This window comes from Rhipicephalus microplus, chromosome 3 (assembly GCF_043290135.1).
Source record: "Rhipicephalus microplus isolate Deutch F79 chromosome 3, USDA_Rmic, whole genome shotgun sequence".
NCBI classification, from domain to species: Eukaryota; Metazoa; Arthropoda; class Arachnida; order Ixodida; family Ixodidae; genus Rhipicephalus; species Rhipicephalus microplus.
The window spans coordinates 45,217,928-45,242,539 of record NC_134702.1 but is presented as its reverse complement, the minus strand read 5'-3'; the positions used below and the strand labels follow the sequence as shown (position 1 = coordinate 45,242,539).

At 44.2% G+C, this 24,612-nt stretch overlaps 1 protein-coding gene across 5 annotated transcripts in view; it reads right to left on the bottom strand.

Moving 5' to 3' along the window:
* Nucleotides 1–24,612, bottom strand: part of Mi-2 (chromodomain-helicase-DNA-binding protein Mi-2 homolog) — an 81,585-nt gene that overhangs the window by 17,372 nt on the left and 39,601 nt on the right. For 3 of the 5 annotated variants that reach the window (XM_075889394.1, XM_075889397.1, XM_075889398.1), the window contains exons 11-26: nucleotides 22,347–22,547; nucleotides 21,755–21,892; nucleotides 20,945–21,066; nucleotides 19,806–19,923; nucleotides 17,280–17,335; nucleotides 16,051–16,192; nucleotides 15,700–15,831; nucleotides 13,183–13,300; nucleotides 12,441–12,565; nucleotides 11,266–11,500; nucleotides 7,907–8,287; nucleotides 6,650–6,691; nucleotides 5,285–5,385; nucleotides 3,830–3,921; nucleotides 2,438–2,624; nucleotides 1,627–1,809 (exon numbers count right to left, since the gene is read on the bottom strand). In XM_075889394.1, coding sequence (XP_075745509.1) covers nucleotides 1,627–1,809; nucleotides 2,438–2,624; nucleotides 3,830–3,921; nucleotides 5,285–5,385; nucleotides 6,650–6,691; nucleotides 7,907–8,287; nucleotides 11,266–11,500; nucleotides 12,441–12,565; nucleotides 13,183–13,300; nucleotides 15,700–15,831; nucleotides 16,051–16,192; nucleotides 17,280–17,335; nucleotides 19,806–19,923; nucleotides 20,945–21,066; nucleotides 21,755–21,892; nucleotides 22,347–22,547 — 2,373 coding nt within the window. The remainder of the gene's footprint in view (nucleotides 1–1,626; nucleotides 1,810–2,437; nucleotides 2,625–3,829; nucleotides 3,922–5,284; nucleotides 5,386–6,649; nucleotides 6,692–7,906; nucleotides 8,288–11,265; nucleotides 11,501–12,440; nucleotides 12,566–13,182; nucleotides 13,301–15,699; nucleotides 15,832–16,050; nucleotides 16,193–17,279; nucleotides 17,336–19,805; nucleotides 19,924–20,944; nucleotides 21,067–21,754; nucleotides 21,893–22,346; nucleotides 22,548–24,612) is intronic. The other 2 variants (XM_075889395.1, XM_075889396.1) reach the window with 2 other exon arrangements.

Below are 24,612 nucleotides of genomic sequence, written 5' to 3'. Positions count from 1 at the left end.
TTTGCGGGGAACGAATCGCTAAATGTCGAAGTTCGTGAGGCCACGCAAACCCGCCGGCGCAACGAAACGATTTTTTGACAACGGCCGCCGATTCTTCGAACACCGCCACGCGCACCAATTCAGGAGGCCATGCACTCGTTCCAAGTTTTTCTGCGTGCGAGTTTCGCAGACCTTTCAAGCAAGCTACCCAACCTACCTCCTTCCAGTGTGTTTTGGTTTTCAAGGTCGCCATCCCGCTGCATCCTCCCCTCTCTTTATTGCAACTCCTTGCCCTTCTCTCAAGTCTGCTCACCTCTCTTGTTCACAACCCCTTTGCCCGTCTCCGCCGCTCCGCGACGCCCGCCACGCTGGCTCGAATTAGTTTAGTTTTCTGACTGGAAACGGGCCTAGAGCTGTTCCACGCACTCTGGCATGTGTGTTGCGTGTGCGCGTCTTGCTCGCTCTTGGTGTGCGTGTGTGGCCATGATGGCCGACGGGAGGACTAGCACGTTTTTTCGTGCCGCTCAACAAAACATCGCTTGGCTTGAGCATCATCAGAGCGTTGCGGAGCCCTTGCTTATAGCTGTTGACCACCTGGCAGCCAACTTGCCGCTTCGGGAATCCCTGTATTCAGCTGTGGAGATGGTGAATATTTCGTGGGCGGCGGTGATGACTACATGCGCGCGAAACTGTTTTCGCGAGGCATACTTCGTCGATGTCGGGCCTGATGCCGAGCCTGAAGCTTCCGAACTGCGGCGGCGATCTGTGGCCACGCATCGTAGACTCAAACCTGGGAGAGCAGGTGGGACATCTGTTCCGATGGTTTAATTACGAATTACGGCCGATGATGATGCCGACACTGCGAAACCGTGCACAGATTGGGGCATTGTGAATTAAGTACATGGCAAGAGCGATTTGGAGGAATCTGGTTGCGAGAACGGCGAAACTTTGGAGCCAGTGCCTCGTGCAGCTTATGCCGTGGGCCTCGACGAACGAGCACCCTGCCGTTTTAAATGAACTCGAGACCGCCCTTATCGCTTCTGCTCTTCGAAACATGTCCATCACGGACTTTTTGGGGCAGAAAAAGTTTGTGTTTTCACTCGCAACTTTTTTTTAAAAGCTGTGTTTCATTTACTACGAACTTTGGGATACAGCGAACGGATGCGGCGTCACGCTCAGGTTCGTTATAAGCGGGCTGGACTGTAGAAGAGAATATTTGTACTTTTCATACTCTATTCATAGAATCTTTTGTGTGTGCACCTCTACACCAATTGATTGATATGTGGGGTTTAACGTCACAAAACCACCATATGATAATGAGAGACGCCGTAGTGGAGGGCTCCGAAAATTTCGAACACCTGGGGTTCTTTAACCGTGCACCCAAATCTGAGCACACAGGCCTACAGCATTTTTGCCTACCTCTGCCCTAAAGCAACTACAAGCACTCGCACCAAAATTTTTCAGGTCAGGTAACTGCAGATGCTCAGATGCAGGAATACGCCAAACAAAAGACGCAGCTGCCAACAGGCACGTTCCTAAACACTAAATTCTTTTGAAGGAGGCTGGGCTACACAAAAGCAAACTAGCATGCATTGCTCCGAGTTTGACTCGATTTACGATGAACCTTCTGCAGACAGAAGGGCATACCTCAGAGCTATCCTTGTCCTTGGCTGCCCCGTCCTTGTCCTTGTTTTCATCTGTGGACGGTTTCTTGTCCTTGTCCTCGGAAGCGGCCGCTCCATCGGCAGTCGCCTCAGTGTTCTTCTTGTCCAAGCCAAGTTCCTCGGGCAAGATGCTGTAGCTACCATTGATGTGCTCGAACTCTTGTACCTAAGCGTGGTGAAGACACAAGTTTCACAGCATCGATAAAAGCATCAGCAAGTTTTCAAATGAGAGCAATGAAGAAGCAGAGAGGTGCAAAATAGGACTCATCCCAGATAAAAAGGACGCCAATGTAAGATCTGAACGAGATGATAAGAACTCGACTGAAATTATAACAAATAGGTGGAGACATACAAACACAGTTGCCTTATTTGAAGATGACAAGCATCGCTTACTGTAGTAGATTACTGATCAGACTAATGAAACATTTAAAATGACCTCCTGAACAATGCAATGCAAGTGCAATTAAAATTCTCCGGAAGTTTCGACCACCTAGGGTTTTTTAACGTGCACCCAAATCTGAGCACACGGGCGTACAGCATTTTAACCTCCACCAAAAATGCAGCCACTGAAGCCGGGATTCAATACTGCGACCTGCTGGTTAGCAGCTGAGAGCGTTAGTCACCATACCACAGGGTTAAGGGGTAATACAAAGCAAGAGAAAGCTGTCACATTCATCTGCGCTATGGCGCGAGCAAGTAATATTTCTGTCCTTGTTAGGTGCATCGTTTTTTTGCTTGGCAGCTCTTTTACTCCTACAAGCAAATACAAACATAATGACGTGAAGGTTACACACCTTTTTGCGGATAAGGCTCATGACTCCAATTCGTGTCAGCACATGCTGCCTGCTCAGCCCTTCCCGGGGGACGCCGTCAGCAAACGTCTCGGCGTTGTCGACGCCTGGTTCACATAAATGCCGCATGAACAGCGACACGTACGCCTTGAAGTTCTTCTCCGACTTGCCACGCAGGTCTCGCACCAGCCTGGGCAGGCAATAGATAGATAGATATGTGGGGTTTAACAGTCGAAAACCACCATATGATTATGAGAGATGTCATAGTGGAGGAATCCGGAAATTTTGACCACCTGGGGTTCTTTAACGTGCACCCAAACCTAAGCACACGGGCCTACAGCATTTCTGCCTCCATCGAAAATGCAGCCGCTGCAGCCAAGATTCGATCCCGCGACTGGGCAGGCAATGAGAGAGAGGCCATGTCCCCACTGATCAATCATGCACGAAGAGGTAAGGCTAGGTAGCTTATCAGAATTCACAAAGCAGCACAAGACCCGTGAAGCTGGCTTTCTCGCAGCAGACGAATTTCAGTCAGACTTTCTGCTGGTAGAGTGAGTGACGCGGCTCTGAGGGCACTTGCACAATGCATAAAGAAAAATTGCCAAAACTTGCTTCAGTGATGTTTCCCACACTTCCTCATATTATTTGTCACATACCATATAACAAAAACCAATAACGGAAATTCTTTCAGTGTCAGATAAGACTTAGTTTTGATTAAATCCAACTGTATTCATAAAACGAACTGCAGTTTTCTGTGAGAAACATACTAAATTGTCTAATTCTTAAAAAGTTTTATGCCTTGTAACAAGATTCATTAAATCGTTATTTATGTTTGCAGAGTCCTACGTGTGCATGTTCAAAAAATAGAAGTTACGGTGATAATGATAATAGCACATTCTGATGCCCAATCGCAATGTATTCTTGTACCACTTATTATTACTGCAATGTTGCATTGTAAAGCATGTATCGAGGACTCGTGTTTGTAAAGTACGCAAGTTACTTTCACAGCATTTACAAGCAGAGAAAGTTATTTTCACTGCATTTCCAAGTAGACGGCGGGGCGGCTCTGTGGTAGAACACCCACATGCCACGCAAACGACCTGGGTGCCAACTTCGCTCGTACCTAGAATTTATTTATTTCACTTGCTTCTCTCTAGATTTTTCGGTCACGCACAAAATGATTTTTGCTCACAGCCAACGATGATGCCACAGCAGACACCAGAATTTGTGAGAAACGAGCTCTTTAACGCTATCGCATTATAGTTCAGTGTCAACAACAAAATGTTACTTAGCAAGCCATATGAAGCACGTACAAATAGACCTATATAATTGAGATTGGAGAGCCCCAGAGGCTAGCAGATGGCAACTGTGGTTTATTAAATTGTAAAAGCTCACCATTGAGAGTTAAAAGCATCCTGGGGAGGCATGCCATATCTCATAATAGCGTTCAAGAATGCCTTCCTCTGTCGGGCATTGAACCCAAGGACCTGCAACAGAGGATTAGTTCAAACCATGGGCATAGGTAAGTCCTGAAGGTTTGTGACACTAAGAATATAGGAACTTTAGTAGTGGCACGTGAAAATGTGGAACAAACATATTTAGGGAAATTTGCTTACACCATTTAAAAAAGTTTTGTTTAGCCTGAGATGCGCCTTGGCCAACGACTGTTGATTTTTTAGGCAGTTTCATCCTTTTACATCCTTTTACAGGCTTTTTACATCAAACGGCTTCACAAGCAAAGCTGAATGGAGACTATGACGTCAATAAACAGCATGGCCGACGAATGCGATTTAGGGTAGAGGCATCAGACATTCGTAAATTTCATCACAGGATGCAGAGAAACAGCTCATGCATGTACCAGACCCCCTTTAGGACCACTGGGTATAACTTAGCCCGGATCCCCATAATAGCCTGGATTGACCTGCCTTGCACAAAATGCAAAGCAGCCACGATGGTTCGTTTATGTCGTCCACACGTCAACGAATGGCAGTGTCCTTGAACTTTCGGAACAATGCCAGTCATTTCAGCATACTAACTGTGGGAGTGTGGACATGTCGGATGAGTAAGGAGTCATCATTTGCCTTCGTGCAAGAATGTGAAACGAGAAATGTGAACACAGACTTATCTAACCATGCCAAAGTACTGAACTAGACACTCAAGCAGCGTGAGCTTGGCCATACTTTGGTCTACATTCGTTTGTCTGTGCTCCCCGACGCTCGTTTTCACTACCACTGTAGTCCTACAACGCGGTTTGAGACTACATTTGACGTCTTGTTTGAGCATGTCTTCCACTAATGTGAGCGAACGAACCCAAGTGAAAACTAAAGATAACGATTTTCGCTGCATTCATATGATGCTTACACATAAGGATAAAAACAACTTTCATTACGTTATACATATTTGGCAGGCGAAATAAATACACAAAAAGGGCACGTAGCAACATCGCTTGCAAAATTTACACAACTTGATGCGATTTCATATATTTTGATGGCTCCTGCTAGAACCTACATTACTCTTCATCATTAAAAATATAAACGTCGTCTTCCAATGAAAAATTCATTAACGGGGGTTGTGTCAAGTTAACGTTTCGATAAGCAGACTTGTCTTCCTCAAGGCTAGAGCAGTTCCAAATCCAGAACAAACCGTTCTAGCCTTGAGGAAGTCAAGTCCACTAGATGAAATGCCGACTATACACAACCGCCCCTTACAAATTTTTCACCGCAGCCTTCTATCTTCCCCTTCCTATCGTTCTTTTTTTATTTTCTTCTAAGGCATACAAAGACGATGTCAAGTTGCAGAAAATTTTAGTTCAGGCAAAGCGATCAAAAGAGGATGAAGAGTGATGCTTACCTCAATATTCCCTCCCACGCGGGCCAGCAGTGGGGGCAGAGGCCTGTCCTTCTCACTGCCGCCCCGGCTCTTTCGGTTGCGTGACTTCTCTCCCGCGCCGCCTACTCCCCCACGCAACAAGCAGAGGCAAAAAAACAAAAAAGGGCAGAAGCCGTCAGCCCATGCAGCACGAAATGGGACTCGGGCATTCAAACATGTCAAGAACTTCTTTGGGATGCAACAAGAGACAAATAAAGGAGATAAACATGCAAAGACACAAGCCACGAAGGGGAGGCAGTCAACTACTAGATGCAACATACTACTTCACACAGCCTGGCAAGTTCACCAATAGTTGAGCCTTTCTATAAGAGACGTTAATGTAAGAGTCAAATGGGTATAAGGGACACCAGTGCACCTACACTGCAATACATGATAAGGAAATGAATTCATGGTATCCTGCTTATAAGGAATACATCACATAATACACGAGAATCGATCCCTGGTGCCTGTCTTTCATAAAGGGGTTTAACTGTATTTGCGGTGGAAATGATGCAAACTTGCAAATAACACCGCATAAGTCCTTTCTATGCATGAAAAAGCATACTGGGCTGTATTTTGATCGTACGCTTGACATGTCTATGAAAACACTGCCTGCTTGTGGTAGGGTTTGAAAAAAAACGAACAGGCCGCTGTTTTTTTCGAAAGACAAATGAGCAAGAGCTCGCAGACACAGTTTGGCGCACTTGGCCTCGCACCGTAATTCCTCTACACGTAAAACAAGTTTTGCCAATGTCTGCATGCATAAAAAACAGCAGGAATTGTTTAACAATGTAACATAGATTCGTTACGCCAGAAACAAAATATCTGCGACAAAATTTGTATTAGGTGTGGTAGCTACTTTCTCACTGTTTACCCTGAAGTAAGTACGCCCTATGTTTTGGCAAAGTATATCCTCTAAGTGCGAACATATGAAAAAACCTCTTTACATACCCGTCTAATGTATTCATAAGAACATAAATTGGGATACTTTCAGGAAAATGTTTACCGAGATGCCAATGTGTTTTATTATGTTATGTTCAGGTGATATCTGAAGGCAACTTAATTATATAGACCATGATTAGCGACTCCTATTTTGCAATTTGTCATGCAGGCGATGACCAGATAATCCATCTGAAGCAATCCTAACTTCAGCTCAGCATTGTGTCCCTCAAGTTCAAAACTTTTTCAATCAAGCAAAAAAAGCAGAAGAGACATCTATGCCCTAACAACAAGATGCACAAACGAGGAATGACCAAAGCGTTCCAACTTTATTGCAAGCCCATTTGCCATGCAAAATGCACTCTTCAAACCCCCCCCATGCAGCGAAATGAGAAAATCGCCACTCACCGTCGTTCTTCTCCTCAAAGTCGTCATCGTCTTCTTTGTCATCTATGAAAAGTAAGAATCAGGGTTCAACAGAACGAGCTTAAGCACACCACCAGGAGAAGTTGGCAGGCGCAGGATGCCGAAACGACAGAGGGGCACAGAGGTCCACGTCACCACCACATCTTCTTGACGGCTTGCGAACCTCCCACTTTGGGCTTCATCAATGGTGAAAAGAAAAAAACAGGGGCTAGGTTCAAAGGACACTACGGTGCCGAGCTGATCATGTTTCAAACGAAGAGACTGATCGATCTGTTAACTTTTCGGTGTAACTGCATTTTTTGCCCAATGACATGGATCCTCTGTGCCCTCTCCCGGCTCCACTGCGGGTGCCACCAGCTGCTTGCGTGTGCGTGCTGCTCCTTGAATTGCCCCTAGCAGCACTTGTGCTGAGGAGACTCGGGGGGAGAGAAACACATGGTAATGAAAACAAGTCAGTTCAAATTTGTGTAGCAAATGTTTCGCTTATACCGATGTGAGTAAGCTGCAGAGTGGAACGGCAGTTAAGCTGTGTCATTGCGTGAATACAGCCTGCAGTGCCTTCATAAAAAAATATTTCTAAGGCCAAGAAAATTTAGGAACAATACTGCTACGAAAATTCCAAGAAAGATTGCAAGAATCTTAATTATTTGCTGCAAAGAGCAAAGAACTGATTATTTTAGTCTCGATTCATGCTTGTGAAGCACTTATGCGAGATTCGCTTGAAACAGTAGGTGTTAGCCAATTGCATCAATGAACGTAGTAATATTGAAGGCAGCAAGACAATTGAAAAATTGCTTTTGCAAACTTGGGCTCTGCTGTTTTTGCCCAAACTGCTATGCCCCTTTGACAATGGAATGCGAAACTGTCCATAAAAAGCCCAACTGAAACATGAAAAGGTATAAAGGTAGGGCAGTGCCAAACACTGTCGGACCTGGTTTTTGATCAACCAAAGAGCTCTCACAAGTGAAAGGCTTAGCACATTGAAGCAAAACTACTAGCCAGCCTTGTCGGATCAAATTCATGGAATTACTTCGCGCGGAACAAACGGGGATGAAGAAAGGAGACACACGGACAAGCACACTGACAAGCGCTTGTCCGTGTTCATGTTCCATGCAAAGTACTTCAAGAATTAGCAAGCTCATTCCTGCTTTTCTTGCACAAACCGTGCTCTTCCACTTATGAAACATTCAACTCTGGTTGTAATCAAAACCCCCGAGACGAGGAAAATGTGACACGCACCGGATGGCACGGAGAAGTCCGAGTTGTAATCAGACAGGTTGTCCTGCCACGTGGCATCGTCCTGAGCACCCATGGCGTCCGTGTAGTTGACCTGCTTGCGGACGCGCTTGCCCTTGCCAAGCGAGCGCGCCATGTCCTCCTGCTGCTGCTCGTAGTGGTGGCGCAGCAGCTTCTCCCAGTAGGCGGGGTCGGCCGACTCGGCCTCCTGCTTGAGCACCTCGGTCTCAGGCTCTTCCTGCTCGGCCTCCTTGGTGACGTAGGCGGCCACCTTGAACGAGCCCAGGTACTCGTTGGCCCACAGCTCCTTCTGCTCGATCCCTTCCTTGGTGCGGTCCAGCAGTTCCGCCACCGCCTTGTCGTCGTAGTGGATTGTGTCCTCGGCTGAGAAGCGACGACGGAAAAAAAGTTTTAGGCCTGTCTAAGGTGGAGGATTCAACCAAGGAGGATTTCAAGAAATTGCTGGAAAGCTCCCGCAATGCCTTGACAGCAAAAATGAAGCCAGCTTTTACCCACCAAATACCTCGAAAACATGTTCTTTTCTTGTAGCACCCACTTAGGGAAGAAGTGACTTTGATCTGTTAATGTAAGTGCTTCGTCAATTATAAATTAAAAGATAGTTGTTGCTGACAGAATAACACAAAGACGAGTATCTGTGACAATCTCCAATAAACTTTGCCTACAATTAGAGGCTTACTAAGGAAAACTAGTAACACTAAGACGCACTCGAAGCACTCTCTGACCCGAAAAAGTTGCCACACTAAAAAGTCGTTAAGCATGAGAGGAAAACGCTCAGTTCCATTTGTAATTGCCGAACGCTGTCAGTTTATCATGCCCCTAGTAAGATAACGGCCGCAACCACCATCTTTTGGTGAATACGGCTTCACTCTTCGGTAATAATTTACATTTCAGCAATTCTTGAAATACCTCCCTGGTTGACACAACTACAGAAGAAAACAAGTGTGCCTTCTCCTGGTACCTTGAGAATGAGCACTATACTTCCTACCCTTAAGCTTACTTCTCAGTTTCCGTGAGAGCATGACAACTATATTATCTGGCACTTAACAAGCCAGAACCATGTTATGATTATGAGGTAAGCCATAGTGAAGGACTCCATATCAATACTGACTACCTGGAGTTCTTCAAGATGCACCTGAACTTCAATGCATGGTTGTATTTGTACTTTCCCATAAAATATGGCCACCATGGCCACATATGAAACCCATAGCAATAAAAAAAATGCAATGCGAATCAGATGACAAGTAACATGAACAAAGGCTTCTCTGTCAACGCCCCTGTAATATTCTGCATAGTAGGACCTCGATGATACGCTTGCATTTCTGGCTACTACTGTGTAATCTTAATACAACAAGACCTCGATGATACGCTTGCATTTCTGGCTACTACTGTGTAATCTTAATACAACAAATCTCAAGGTATCGCTAAAAATAATTTGTTATTTTGAAAAGTCACTGCAGTGAAAGTATTAAAAATTTGCGCGAAAATCATAAACGCAAACACGTCAGTCGCCTACCTGTGCTGTGTATGCATTCACGACCGCATTATGCTCGAATGAAATGGAAGAAAACGAACAAACACGAAATATCACGAAATCAGTGCACATTTATTTGAGAAAGAGCGCTATCTACCCTGTTGGGGCCAACTCGATTGCTGAAAGACGAACTTTTAAGTGTGCGCATCCTTTTTACGTGCTACGAAGACTCTGCATTAAATACTGATTCTTCACGTTCGTTCGCACGCGCTGTTTCAACGTCATCTTCCCTCTCGTCGCCACTTCCTTATCACGACAAATGGTAAGGATCTCATCCGCCGTCAGCTAAGTTCACATGCATGCCTCATCGTTACACTGTGCATAGTGTTCGAGCGCTAGTGAAAGAGATTACGTCAGAGTGAAAGCTCATCTAAAGCGACATTATCAAAAGTAAGGTAAATGCATAATACATGCGCCGCAGTAGGACATCCTCAAAATGATCCCGATGACATCAGGCAAACTGCCTCAAATTAATCCCTAGTAATCGATCTGGCTGCACTAAATAAAGAGCCTTCTGTGCATTAAGAGAGGCAATAAAATTCTGCTTGTTCATTTCTGTTTGATTTAACAAAAAAAAAAAATAACCACCGGACGTTGCTATGGGGAATGGCACGAGTGGTTAAAAAATTCACGTGGTTCAAATTTTCACGTGGTTAAACTGAACAGGAAGTGCCATCTAGCGAGGCCCAGTTGAACCAAAACAGGTCTGCCATCTCGGAGCCATTGGCAGGAAATCGATCAATGGCCATTGTTGCTGCTGTGGCTCCCGCTGCTTTCGTTCTGCTGCTACCAGTGTAGGCGACCATGCAGTAAAACCGGGCAAGTTTGTGCACGGCAACAGTGACGAGAGATGGTCTGTTTCTTGAGGCAGGTAAACCGAAGTGCGCTAACCCAATGAGGACCACTGAAACGTGATTTCGTTTCAAAACAAGCCTTTCCTTGGCACAAAAGTAACACCACCAGGTTTCTAGACCGCTATTTCAACAATCAACGTCGACTTAATAGTTGCCTTTAGTGTCCCTTGAAGCAGGCACGGCTAATCATCGGTGAATTCGCCACATAGGTCACTCGCAACACATTTTTCACTGTCTTAGCGTTCCCTTCATGCTGATTTTTGAACGTTCAACCGCCAACCAATATGCTAGAAAACAGCCATGGAACAAACGTGCAGGTCAAACCCTCTGATGAAAACAAAAAAGCGACGGGGCGAAGCCTGACGGGAAAAAGCACGTACCAGGCAATGGTGATGGTGATAGTGCTAATGCACATTTGAATAGCGCTGCAAATAACGAAATACACTGGTGTTATGATGATGATGATGATAGTGGCCCTTACAGAGCTAGGCATTATTTTCACAGCTGCTATAAACTTTTTAAAATCGCTATGTGTTATCTTGAAGTGACGTGGAGCTATAAGGTGGACAAAATTCAATGCGATATTCTGATACATTCGGTATTCTGAAATTGGTAGTAGTGAAATATTTTGGCATTAAACCAATGAACATTTGGAGGGAGATGTTTGAAAATTTTGGTAATCTGAAAAAATTGTTATACTGAGGTTTGTTTTAACAAGAGTCGACTGTACTACTCTACGGCAAGTTTGCAATAAAATGTGCAAAGACGCCCGGCTTCAGTTTCTACAGACCTGTAAAAAATGAACCAACGGGATTTTACAAACGAAACAACTAAACAGCGCTTCACCAGTCACAGCCTGCACTAAAGCAGTTGAATAAAAAAAAAAACGAAGTTATTATGCGGGCACTGCTCAAACAAAAAAAGAGAAGAAAGCAATGCCAAAGAGCGAAACTCACCTTTGCCCTCATCGTCCTTGAAGAGCTCCTCGGTGCCGAAACGCAGAATGTCATCCAGTTCCTGCTTAGACATGGTGTTTGAGCGACTGCCCATGCCCGGTCGCACAACCAGGTGAGTCAACATCATCTTTTTCTTCGCGACTTGCGTGATGCGTTCCTCCACTGAGGCACGCGTCACGAACCGGTAGATCATTACTTTGTTGGCCTGGCCTATTCGGTGAGCACGGCTGAACGCCTGCATTCGCACCGACACCACAAGTGGAGGTCAGAGCACTGAGCCGTTTTTTTCAAAACAATTCAGCGCAGACATAGCTCTTGTTTGTGTTCAACAACGAAGAATCTGTTTCAACAACACCCAATGCTACAAGGTATGCATGCATTTCTCATTGTAATTTTTTAGCGATTTGGGCTACAATCTCCAAAACTGACAAATGTATGATCAATGTTCATAATGCCACGTTTTATGCGATCTGTACTTTCAGGGTACGTAACAAGGAATCGATCGGGACAGTAAGTTTTCAAAGCGCTGAAAAGATGGTCGTATCAGCTTGGCTATTGACCTGCCAGAACAGGCCTACCTGTCTCAAGAAAAATAAACGATGAAAGGCTTACATTGCCTAAATGTTCATCACCAATTTTGTCTAAAAGAAGAAGAATTATTGTGATGTTTAAAGTACTAACAACCAATTTAGTGCAAAGGGCGTCCTCGATCTTAGTACCATGCTAGACATTAAAAATTGCATTTAAAGTTTAGCTTCACAAAAGAAAAAAAAAGAGCTTTTCTGATACATGATGCCAGGTTCTCACATTTATACCGTGATAACCCTCAACATAGTGCTTAAACACAGGTGGAAATATCAGACGAGAGACAGATGAGGCACTAGCCTTCAGCTACTGTACACATGGTGTGAAGATAACTAAGGAGCATACAGGCTCGTCTTTAACTCTGGCGACATGACAATCGTGACTGGCAGTGTACGCAGTGTCAACATTGGCAGCAAATTTCAAACATAAGACAGCAATGAGACCCAAAACAACTCCTCACTGCCCGGCACAAACTGTATGCAAATTTTTCTCCACACACTAAACACACACACACAACAATACATGCCTGTCATTCTAAGAAAATCTGAAATGACGTGAATAACAAGTGAATGCAAACAAGCCTGCCATACCTGAATGTCGTTATGTGGGTTCCAGTCAGAATCGTAAATGATGACAGTGTCTGCAGTAGCCAAGTTGATGCCTAGGCCACCCGCCCTCGTAGACAGCAGGAAGCAGAATTGGGGCGCACCGGGAGCTACACAGGAAATTTCATTTTGTACGACGAGATTTTTTCTATGACAAGATTTCAGTGCAGTAAACAATCTAATCAATGCACCGACGTGCCATTACAACTTCAAAAACATGCCATCACACTCGGCTGGACAAGGCATGTGTGAATATTCAAGCACTTCAAATATTTGAAGTAATATTAGTTTTCAAATTGGCTGACACGAGTGTAAATTATTCGAAAGAAACGGATAGGCGGGTACAACCCCATAGTAAATTCATTCCCAGTAAGGGTGGTTTCATTGAAGGTTGGAATCGCTACGCCAAGAAAACACCTATCCATGCACTGCCACAAGGTGCCGCTATACTGTAAATGAATAAGGTACCCTCACATCAATTATTCATTTTTTTAGAGTTTAAAAGCTTGTTATAAAAGCTTATACGCTATACATAGTATATATTTAATATCATGCGATACATACCATTTGAACTATTCTGTTCAAAATTATTTGACAATATCAGTATTCGTACCTCAGTATTGTGCAACTATTCAGCTCTATGGGTGTAATATCAAAGGGCTTAAGCAACGGGTGCACGGACAATTGGACCACTGTTTCACATTCCCAAAGCATAATGCAGCCATACCATTGAACCGATCAATGGCCTCCTGTCGTTGGCTGCCAGTGATGCCTCCATCGATGCGTTCATACTTGTACCCCTCAGCTTCCAAGAAGTCCTCCATGATGTCCAACATCTTGGTCATCTGTGTACAGCAAGCGAGTCATGCGTGCACCAAGCAAAACAATAAACTGCACTAAAGGTTTAATGACCTTCTCTAGACCTTGTCTTCCTAGACTGATCGTGTCAAGAAGACACCGACCGTCTGGAAGAACTTGTTCCAGAAGGTAACTAAAGTACTTTCCATCTGTTGTGGAAGAAGTCACTTGTGCTGTACAGTCAATAAGAAGGCTAAGGACACTGCCAGAAGCCTGTTGCTAGTTTAGTGTCTCGGCAATGCAAGATGAGACTCGGCCATTCAACCCATCTCAAACTGCAGTTAGCTGAGGATGTTCAGGACAGCATCTGCAAACCAGCCAAAAAGTCAGCCATGGCAACCCAAGACGTTCAACAGGCACTGATCACAGGCTCTAGTTGGGGTAATCGCCTATCCACAGCTGTAACAAAACTATGCGATGATTGTCTGCAGCAATGCAGATATTTTTTGCCTTACACGGGGACGCGGCTTTGGGATCGCGAAAAAAGGCAAAAAATTTTTTTGAAAATAAAGTTCAGTTTCTGGGACCTTTTTCCTATCAGATTCCAAAATATCTACCCCAAAGACAGGGCAGAAGTGCTTCAAATAATTTATTTTGCCCTTCTAGATGGCGTAAATTCTGGAAATCGTGAGAAGCACCGATTTAAAAAAAAGTTATAGTTTCAAAAAAGTTGTACTTGCACGCCCTAACTGCAGCCGTGGTTTAACGGTTAGGGCGTCCGACTCGGCTGCGGGAGGTAGCACGTTCGAAACCCACCGCCGGTTAAATTGGGCACAAGCGTACCCCAGCCAGGCGCCTGGCTTTTTTTTTTTTTTTTCAGGGTGTTGCGCTTGGGAGAAGCCTCGCAAACCCCGCTAAGCCCTTCAGAGCGAAACCCAGTTTCGAACGCAAGCTGGCCTGCAAAGGTGGTTCTTGACGTAGTCTCCACGTGGACGACTTTCGAGTCAGTTCAAACCAAGAATACATGCGTTCGCACCCGTGCGATAATGTCAAACACAGAGAGAGCCGATTCTCACACTCCCGAAAGCTTACAAAACGTTCGCGATGGTGCAACCGGAAGCTGGCTTCTTGGTTTCATCAAAAAGAGCATTTTTTCGTGTTCAAATTCGCCGCTTCAGCTGGCTTTCTGATTCGGAAAGAAACGCGCAAAAAGCAAATACTTGGGGGACATTGCGAGGCCTCCGATTGGCCGCATTCGTCATGCTGCCGCAGCTCACCTCGCCGTTAGCCCAATGCTCGCTCTGGGACATTGTTATCTGCTACTTGTGCGTCGCAAGCACACGGCTGTCGAAAAATGCTATTTCTTGATGCGTTAATGGTTCGACGATCACTTAGCCTATAATTATGCCTTAGTTAGAAGCTATAAGCGGATTCTTGATCGGATTACTATGGTTGCACTTGTAGACCGTGTGCCACACCCTCGGAGTCGTCCTTAAGCCTAACTCCACTAACGGTGAGACAAACCTTGAACTTTGCGAGCAATAACAACGCGCTAGCGCACTTGAGGCAACGTGCTCCTTCGCAAGAAGCATGGCCATTTTACGCCCTTCTAGGTGATGCGGATGGGCATTTTATGCATTGGCAGCTGAACAATATCTTGGCAATCCCTACAGAAATTTTCATTCCGTTTTTTGTAACGCTCCTTCAACTGTTCTTTGGGAACTTGCGATATTACTGTTTCGTATTACTCCTTTAAAAATTTTTTCGTAGGGCTTCTTGTTTGTGGTGCAAGTGTTCTTACTGCAGTGAAACTGGAGAAAACATCAACTACATGTTCTAGCGTTGCGAAAAAAATTATTTTGAAAACGCAACCCTTTTGAGCGTACATTTGGCTGTGCGTACAGAAATTGCCAACTATTTACGCTATTCGATAAATCCTCCAGCCCCTCCACAAGGTTCAATTGAAAATTCGTCTCTCATCATGTTTATGTGGTTTGATAAGACAGATGCTTGGGCTAGTTGGCGATTAGGAATCAACAGCGTTTTCTGTCCTAGCCTGTTCTTCTGTAGTTAGGTCGTAACTACTCGTAGTCTTGCGCTGTGCAAATATGTTGGTTTATGTGGTATCGCCTTGAAATTTTTATGGAAGCACTTGAGGCCATTTTTAGTGTCTGTGGCAATATTTATCAAGATCCAACCAGAAACAAAGTCTGTTCTCAAAGGCACGTCCCCTCCTCAAACACATACTCCTCCTTAGGAGTTCGTTGAATGCTTGAGCATAAGAGCCAAACGTTCTTTCAAATCTTGGCAATTATGTTAGCTAGTTAGGCAACGAAACATATCCTACAGTTGAAGCTGGATGTTCTTCAGTGTGGCGATATAATCTCCCTGAATGGCCTCGCTTTAATAAACAGGCTTTCATATCGGGCAGAGGTCAGTGGCATACCTGAGAGAAGATGAGAACACGGTGGCCAGTTTCCTTCAGATGGCGCAGCATCTTGTGCAGCAGGATGAGCTTGCCGCAAGCCTTCGTGAGAGCCGTGCCTTCGTATGCGCCGTTGGGCATGCGCGGTGCCTCCTACAAATCGAGCACAACAAACAAGGCGAGCTACAACGTGGCTACCAACAGCAGATCGCTTTGCAGAGGAATCCCAGCAACATGCTATACACTATGACCACCACATCATCACCATACAGCGCTTCAGAAGACAAGCTCACAACAGCATAGAAGCTACCTTATAAATATACTGCGATAGCATGAACGCATGTTAAAAAAAGAAAAAAAGGAAGAACATACCTGAGAGGCAGCAGGAAACAGATAGGGGTGATTGCAGCATTTCTTCAGGTCCATCATGATGTTCAGCAAGGACACGGAATGACTGCCTCCCTTGGCGTTGAGTGCCTCGTAGTTACGAGTGAGTATGTACTTGTAATACTTCCTGCAAGTCCACAGTTCGAGAGCAATAAGTAAAGCATGGCAACGAGAAGAAGTCCTATAACACGTAAAAGCACGCAGCCCAAACGAGCCCATTAATTCATCCTACTCCGATTGTGGTTTGCACATTGTCTGCGACACTTCCCTCAGCGACAGGCTTATTGGTCTCCATTTCCTCTTTGTGAAGCAGACCTCACAAGACTCCTCGCAGCTAACAAATCTGTACCCCACTTTCGAGACAATAACTCACTCAAGAAATACACAAAATCCAGGGTCAAGTCAAGGTGCCATTAATATGTGAACTGCCATGTGCAAGGAGGCATCACGACAGTACCTCACAGCAATGCAAGCGAAGTATCATCACATCAATACATAGAGTTCTTTTTTTTTTGCGCATTTTTTTTTTTTGCAAGTGGTAGTTGAGGAAGCAGATTATATATAGAGGCGGGTTATATCCTAGGAAATATGCTTGTAACACAGCATGCCACGATGACCAGAAAGAGGGCCAAACGAAGAGGCCTTTAGCTGGCTTTGGCAAACCACTAAACAAAAGTTCTCGTTATTCACTTTAACTCAAAAACATTGCCTGCAGTGCATACAAGAATTTAAATGAATGCGTAGTGGTCCCCTTCATGTAAACATTGAACTGGGAAGAGCTTTACATAAATAAAAACCGCCATAAGCAGGGAGTGATGTCTCAACACTAAGCCTTCATCTTGACAGCACACTGCTAAAAATTGAAAAGCAATTTCTTCTATGAATGCTGCAATATATTTTTTTTCACTGGTCCATGACGGATGAATTGCCAGCCACTGGACTTTTTTAACGAGCACCTGCATTTAAATCTGACACACATTTCAATTTCGATTCATGATGGGAATAAAAATACTACAGATGTGGCTCCGAGATTTTGTGCATCGCCGTCATTTTGCACACTTGTCTTCCGCAGATGCAGTGGCATATAACTATGGCAAAGTCCATAAAGTGTTTTAAGGGTCTCGTCCCAGTCTAAGGGACCCTTGCCAATTATCTCGTGCATTGCAATTAACACGTTATATATAACAATAAAGTCGAGAGGTCAACTGACTCACTTTTGGAGAGGGGTAAGGTCAACGCGAATGATGAATTCGCTCTTAGAGGGCATTCCCTGCATGATAAAAAAAGAAAAGAGAAACATCAGCACGTATATCAGCAGTATCGGCAAACACCGAAAAAGAGTACAATGGAGGGAAAAAAAAATTGAATTTGCTGAGAGAAGAGAGCAATTTTTAGCCGGCTGAGAAGTTGTGAAATTCAGGCCATGTGCTGCGCTATAATACTTGGCTCACGTGTTCTCGGGAGCCTCGACTACCGATCGGCGGCGTTTTCTGATCATGCTCAACAAGTGTTGCTGGGCCCCTTTAAATTTGAAGGGGAGCTTCGCGACAAAGCGGATTTCTCCAGAATAGGTGCTTTCGCGGCTTAGCACTCCTACACTGCAGTGAAGTCACCTTTACAAGCGGTTACATGCGTATATTATTATGTAAAAACCAAAACATAAATCCTTTTTTTTTTTTAAAAAAACCACTATGAAAAGTAGATTTTTGTCTTAAATACCGCTCATTCACAGAAAAAAATTTGCAAGTCTCGACACTATGGGCAGCTGAAGTTGAAAGCCTCTATTGCCGTCGTGAGCATCAGCAGCGGCGCCATAGGGCAAGGTTGGGCAAGGCGTACATTGTTCAAGCAACGCCATTTTTGCCTCGGTTATCTGCTGCCAGTCTGCTGTTTTCTTTTTTTCATTTCCTTCATAAATTAGCCGTAGTCGACGGCAGTTTACAATAGGCCTGTAAGAAAAAAGTTACTGAGTGTGCCGAAGCGCACACCAATCTGGCGGCACAACGGAACTTCAGTGCATCGGAGAAAAGCGTCCGATACTGGAGGAGGCAAAAGCAGCGCATCACATCCTGCAGCAACAAAAAAAAAAAAGAATTGCTTCGTGGACGAATTGCAATGCACCCCAAACTGGAAACACTACTCGCTGAATTCGTCCGAGAGCAACGTGCAAGGTCGCTACCTGCAACAGCAGAGTACATCCGCATGAAAGCTCTCAAGATAGCATGAGACTCTGGGGTCACAAGGGTGCACCGATATATGAAGTGAAAGGGCATTGCGTTGAGGGCAGCGTACTTCCGTTTTTCCACAAATGCTGCATCAGTAACACATTGCATAGAACGGAGGACGATACGCTCTGGGACCCTACTAGTGAAAAACAGACGTCGTCGGACTCAAGTTCAGAGGAGTCTCAGTGACAGCACTTTGTGGATTTTTGGCATTTTACTACATAATATTAGTATCCAAATAAAAAAGAAATTGGTTGTAAATTGGTTGGTTGCATTTACCAAGGTAAAGGTGTGTCACGATATTTTGCGATATTTAAAAATTTCTTTTTCAGAGATTTCAAGTTTGGGGAGTTGATCGATATTCCAGTTTGGCCTATATTCAGTTTTTTTTTTTGTTATTGTACCACAATTAGTTCTCAGATTATCTGAAAATAAGTGATGTCTAATTATGCCATTCCTTAGAAATGATTAGAGCACTTTCTCTCAATATTTTTTAGTTAAGTTTAAAGCGCAGCTGTAGCCAAAGATCCGCCAAATGGAGCTATGCTAATTATATTGATGCTGATATACACCATCCCATAAAAATTTTCAATTGTTTTGATGCTCCATAATTCTGAAGGGTAGTATGCTCAAATTATCCTTCACAAAAAATTGTATGTTAAACTTAGCGATAAAAAAATAGCATAGCTCCGCAGTTTGATTCCTTACAAGTTGAACGGTATGACATTTATTAAAATTAGCTCACGAAAATGCAACGAAAAGTTCCCTAAGGCTTGTCGGGCTGTCAAAAAATGTGAAGCTGAGGAAATGGCATTTCAAGTTTTGACACTTGCTGCAAAAATTTCTCAAAAGCTCAAGATGGCAACACTCGGCCTGCTACACTGCTCATGGCGCACGCGCGATATTCCAACGAATATTGTTCTTTTGGGGGCATTTTACTGCTGCTGGACTGCTTTGAAGGCCCACTTTATTGCATTTCCTGACCGAATTTAGCGTTAGTAATTTGAGAGTAGGTGCTCAGACGTGAAAAAGCTCCGAAAATAACTTTTGCCAAAAATTAACCTTTTGGCCATTTCTTATCGTATTAACTTAGCAAATTTATAGAGCCTTCACTGCGCGAGAAAGTCTTGAAAGATCAAATGCAGATAATCTCAAACATGCACTATCCTACTGAACTTCAAGTTTCGGAACAAAATTATTTTTTTTACTAAATTATTCGGTCTGTTGCTATAAAATGTAACAAAAGGGGGAACCGGGAAATTACACTTGCTCAGGTCAGATTTTTTTTTTTTTGTCAAGTGTTTACTGTACTTTCAATTTCGTGGTGGCCATGAAATATCACATAAGTCACAGCTGCAATTTGTGCAAGCCATTCAGTCCTGTGTTTTTCTGGTCTTGCGCTGTAAATAAGTTCACGATGGATCCTAACCAACTGGCCTAACTTATCGTCTTACCACACCTCAGTACTGTTCACCACACGCGTAAACCCAGACGGGTTATCTCCGCAGTACGTACCTTGAGCACATCTGCTTTGAGCCTCCGCAAGAGGTGGCATCCCAGCAGATCGTGAAGCTTCTTCACCTGCTCCTCTTTGGCCAGGTCAGCAAACTCATTCAGGAATCCCTGCAGGTCACTGCGAGTGCAACACAGCCAACAATCAGTCAAAAGTTTGTTTCCCTTTCCACCACAGGAGCCGTGGCGAATGTTGCTTATATGGCTAAAAGAAATGCTCGAATTTGACGTCTAGTATTACACGCTCAAGTCAACAACATAACGAGATGGCTCTAAATTTCCGGTCAAACGCAAACACGCGCTCCTTGTAATCAAGCAGAACATCAACAGATTTCCCGGACCCTCAAGAAACTGTGCTGAATACAGCATTTTTGGTTTCAAGGAGGCGGTGGCCGCGGCGCAGTGGGTTCGAGGGTCCGAAAATAACCAAAATGGCGGCGACGATAGAGTCTGTGGTTAGCGGTAGAGTCCGCAAAATAAAAAGGCAAAAGCTATAGACGTCCTGAATTTCAGACTTTTCAATACATTGGCTCTATGGGGAACTTGACGGTGCCACAGATGAATCCAGGAAATCAGGCATGTCCGGAATTTCAGGCTTCCAAGAAATCGGAAGTCGACTGAACTTATGAAAGGAGGAAAGCGCAAAACTGACCAAGAAGACCAAAGGCATTGAGGCCACACAAACTCTGGTTCAATTTACAACTGGCAGAATCAATTGCTTACACATAGACCACCACGTCAAAGTGGAACATGCAAAGTGAAACTAGCCCTTCTCTGGTCCTCTTAGTGAACAACAGAACTCATATTTTTACGGCTGCTTATGTTCAGTGCAACTCATATTTTTACTGCTGCTTATGTTCAGTGCCATGCACAATCACGCATCTTGCGATGAATACACTCAGCAACCGTCACCATGCTTTATTAGGTTGACAGAATTGCAAAATAGATGAGTATTATATAGAAGTGCATCTTATACCAAAGTGTCACTTACAGGCTGAAAAGTACCGTAATTAAGCAGTGGAACATTTGTGAAAATCTTCAGGACAGTTGACGACTAAGAGGAGAGTATGATTGTACACATCAGATAATCACAATCTCACCAAGTCGTCTTCGCCTGAAAAGCCAGCGCTGGTCAGACTTACTTGAAGTTTTGCGGACTCAGGAAGTTGAGGAGATGGAAGAGCTCCTCCAGATTGTTCTGGAGGGGTGTACCAGTCAGAAGAAGCTTGTAGTTGATCTTGTAGTTGTTCAGCACCTTGAAGAACTGCATGTGACCACGCACACACACAAAGGACGGGAAAAGTTAATTAATGAAAGACAAAACTTCTCAATTTAGTGTAACGATAAAAGGCAAAACAGACAAGATGTTTCAACAACGGCCTGCTTGCCACTTCACAGACTTCATAAGTAATGTTTCCATAACATGCACATTTATGTAGATTCAATGACCAGCATGCTTCACAATTGACTTGTAAAAGGTATAATGTTTCCAGAACATTCACATCACATGTGTTTATGAAAATGTAGTCACCTCTCAATAATGTTCATTTTCAAAAATGTTAAGCAGGCTGAGGAGCAAATTATTCCCATACAAATGTACATGCCTAGCAGTCCTTACGTGGCTTTGCTGAAATATTTTGATAATCTAAGAGGTACACAAGTTAAACGTTTTGGCCACTGCGTAAGACACAAGAGTGACTGATGCAGAGCCCTGCTCCTCCCATCATCTAATAACCTCATTATAACAAACTTGCATCTTACATGAAAATAAGTTTGTTATATCCAGAAGTTCGTTATAAAGGTTTATTTTAACACTATTGCAACACTATTTTTATTTATTTCGTTATAACTGATATTTCGTTACATCCGGTTTCATTATAACGAGGTTTGAGCGCAATGCCATAAAACACTGACATTCAAGAACAGAAAGAAAAGCTTTCAGGCACCCCCACCTTAGACTGGTTGTTTTTCAGTCGATGAGCTTCGTCCACGACTAGCACTTGCCAATCCACAGAGCCAAGAATGGTGGCGTCAATGCACACCAATTCGTAAGAAGTCAACAACACGTGAAACTTCACGGCTGAATCTTTCTGCAGTGAGGAGAAGCGACACATACGAACATTGCGAAAATCAGAAAGGTGATGGAAATTGTTTACTGACAATGACACCAGAAGTAAGTTGCACAGGATAGGTCAAACTTATCGAACTAAATTCGATTATGCAAGCGGAGATTTCTGGGCAAACAATCAAACCCAGGAAGGTCCCAGGATAACTTCTCCCATTTGCCAAATTACAAGTAAAGTATTGACAAGACATTTTCTATGCGTGTTATTTTTACTTCACTTCACTTCACTTCACTTTTATTTCCTTAAAGACCCCCTGTAGGGGTATTACATAAGGGGTTTATATCCAACCATAGCAAATACCACGAAGTGTCGAACAGCACCAGCATAAAACCGCACCAAAAGGTTGAAAACCAAATGTTCAGAGGACCCTTCAGAAATTGCACCAACGCCACAGCAAAAACTAAAAGCAAGCACTAACCTTCATGCGGCAGGCCTTGTTGGGGTTGCGAACCGCCTTCTCGTCGAAAGAAAACTCGTGCTCTCGAATGACAGCTCGGCTGTCTTTGTCCCCAATATAGGTCACCACGTAGAAATCCGGTGCCCACACCTCAAACTCGCGCTCCCAGTTGATGATGGTCGATAGTGGGGCGCTCACGAGGAAGGGACCGCGGCAGTGGCCCTGAAGCAAGAGTGAGCATGCAGGCAGCAAATTAGAACACACGCTGGTTTTTCAATCACAATAGCATTGACGACCACACGTACCACCACTAATGCATGGGTTTAGCTGATAATGTGGAGCCATTCAATGTTGCACTATGGCCCCATTAATGTGCAGTACTCGTGGATTGAAACACAAATCCAAAATATTTAGTAAAACACCTGGTGTGTGCAATAGCTCAATATAACTACGTCTAGTCACCACAAATCTGGCCTCTGAAGATAATGTTAGGTGTCATCTACCCATTCTACCGTATTTACTCGCGTAATCCTCGCACTCGCATAATTCTCGCACCCCCCACATCCCCGAAGAAAAAATACGATTTTTTTTTTTTTCCTAGAGTAACTATCGCACCCCCGAAAACTGCCGCAATAATCTCGTCTGCTCTTTCCAGCCATTGATGATGATAGCGCGCACCATCTGGCGGCATCTCTTAAGCATCAAGCGTACTATTGCACAGAGATCCAATCCAATCCAAGCCAAGCCGAACTGGCCAGTGTGCGTTGCGGCGTTATGGTGGCTAGAGGGGGGAAGTGTGACGGGCAAGAGCGGAGGGCTGTACGAATTCCCGATGAAAGATGGCGGCCACACCAGGTGGCGCTACCTGCGCCGTAGGTGCTTGCGGCGGTATTTGCCTGCTTTGCGTATGGCTGCTAGACGTTAGTTTCACTTCTTTCTAATAATCGCTTATACACCGCGCCCGTGCTGTTAAAGGCACTACGTGTTTGTTTCGCTAAGAAGCATGTGTTGTAAGTTCTGAGCGGTGCTAAGCAATAGAAAAAAAAAAAAACAAGAATGCTTTTAAATCAGACGGAGGTTATCATATTTAAATGTTTCCTAATATCGGTTTCCTTTGACATGTTTAATCTGCAACAGCGTGCAAAACTAGGCTAGTTGGTTGATCTTCAAGGTAAAAGCAGCGCAAAAGTACGGCGAGAAGGAGAACGACAGAGGACAGGCGCTAAATTTTCAGCGCCCGTCCTATGTCGTTCTTATTATTGTGTTCTTGTTGAGCTGATTTTACCATGTTTATAGTCTAGTTCAGTTGAAATAAACGACTTGCCGACTTTACATTTCACAAAGAGGGAAAAACACTAAACTGTTTCCATCATTCATAGCGAGTATATTGGCTGCAGTGCAGTGCGTTTTTTTTAATTTTCTCTCAGTCCGTTCCCCCCCCCCCCTTCATTTCCTCTTAATTGTAGGGGCTTCCCTTCGGCGTGAAATCTTCGACGCATTTACGTTTTCCGGCTCCTTTTCCTTGAGAAACTTGAAGTGGAGATTGGAATGCTGCAGCTGGAGGCTCTTTGATATTGAACATTTTGTTTGAATATTTTAGCGATAGTTCTATCTATGCAAGATCCAATGATTTCTGTTAACTTACGGCTTTAGATGCATACTAAATACACGCAAGGGAAATGTTAAAACATGTTTATTTATCACACATTTGTCATAACATACTTCCATATCACGTTAAGAGGTCAAATTACTTGACCCTCCTCAACTTCAAGTGTTTCTGGCGCTCCCTTTGGACACTCCTGTCTTTGTTCAAAGATTTCGTCGGGTAAACGGAGGTTGCCGCACACCCTTTGAACTTCGGCGTCGGCGTGAACTGCATCAGATGTCTCCACCTCGGGAAGAACATTGGGATCCTCGTGCTCCTGCTGCTGCACGTGTGCTTCGGGCTCTTGCCTGCTGACAGAGTTCGGCTTTTGCCGTTTTTTAGCAGGTCCGCGCTGCTCACATATATTTCTGTCCTTTCTTTTCACGGGCGCTTTTTTGGTAAAGTACTTCGGTGCGTCTGGGAACAGCGTAGGCACCGCATCTTCTGATAAACGCGGACAATCGCGGGGTATCTCGACAACCTCACCGTTTATAATGTGGCGGTATGTCCTTTCGATGAAACTGGCGTCGAAATGCCGCTCGCAAACGACACTGTCTCTCGTCAGCTCTTTGTCAGCCCGCTTAATATTTCGAGCCCATTGCTCTCGCCTAGAGAGATCCTTCGGGGCTTTAAAGACGGAAA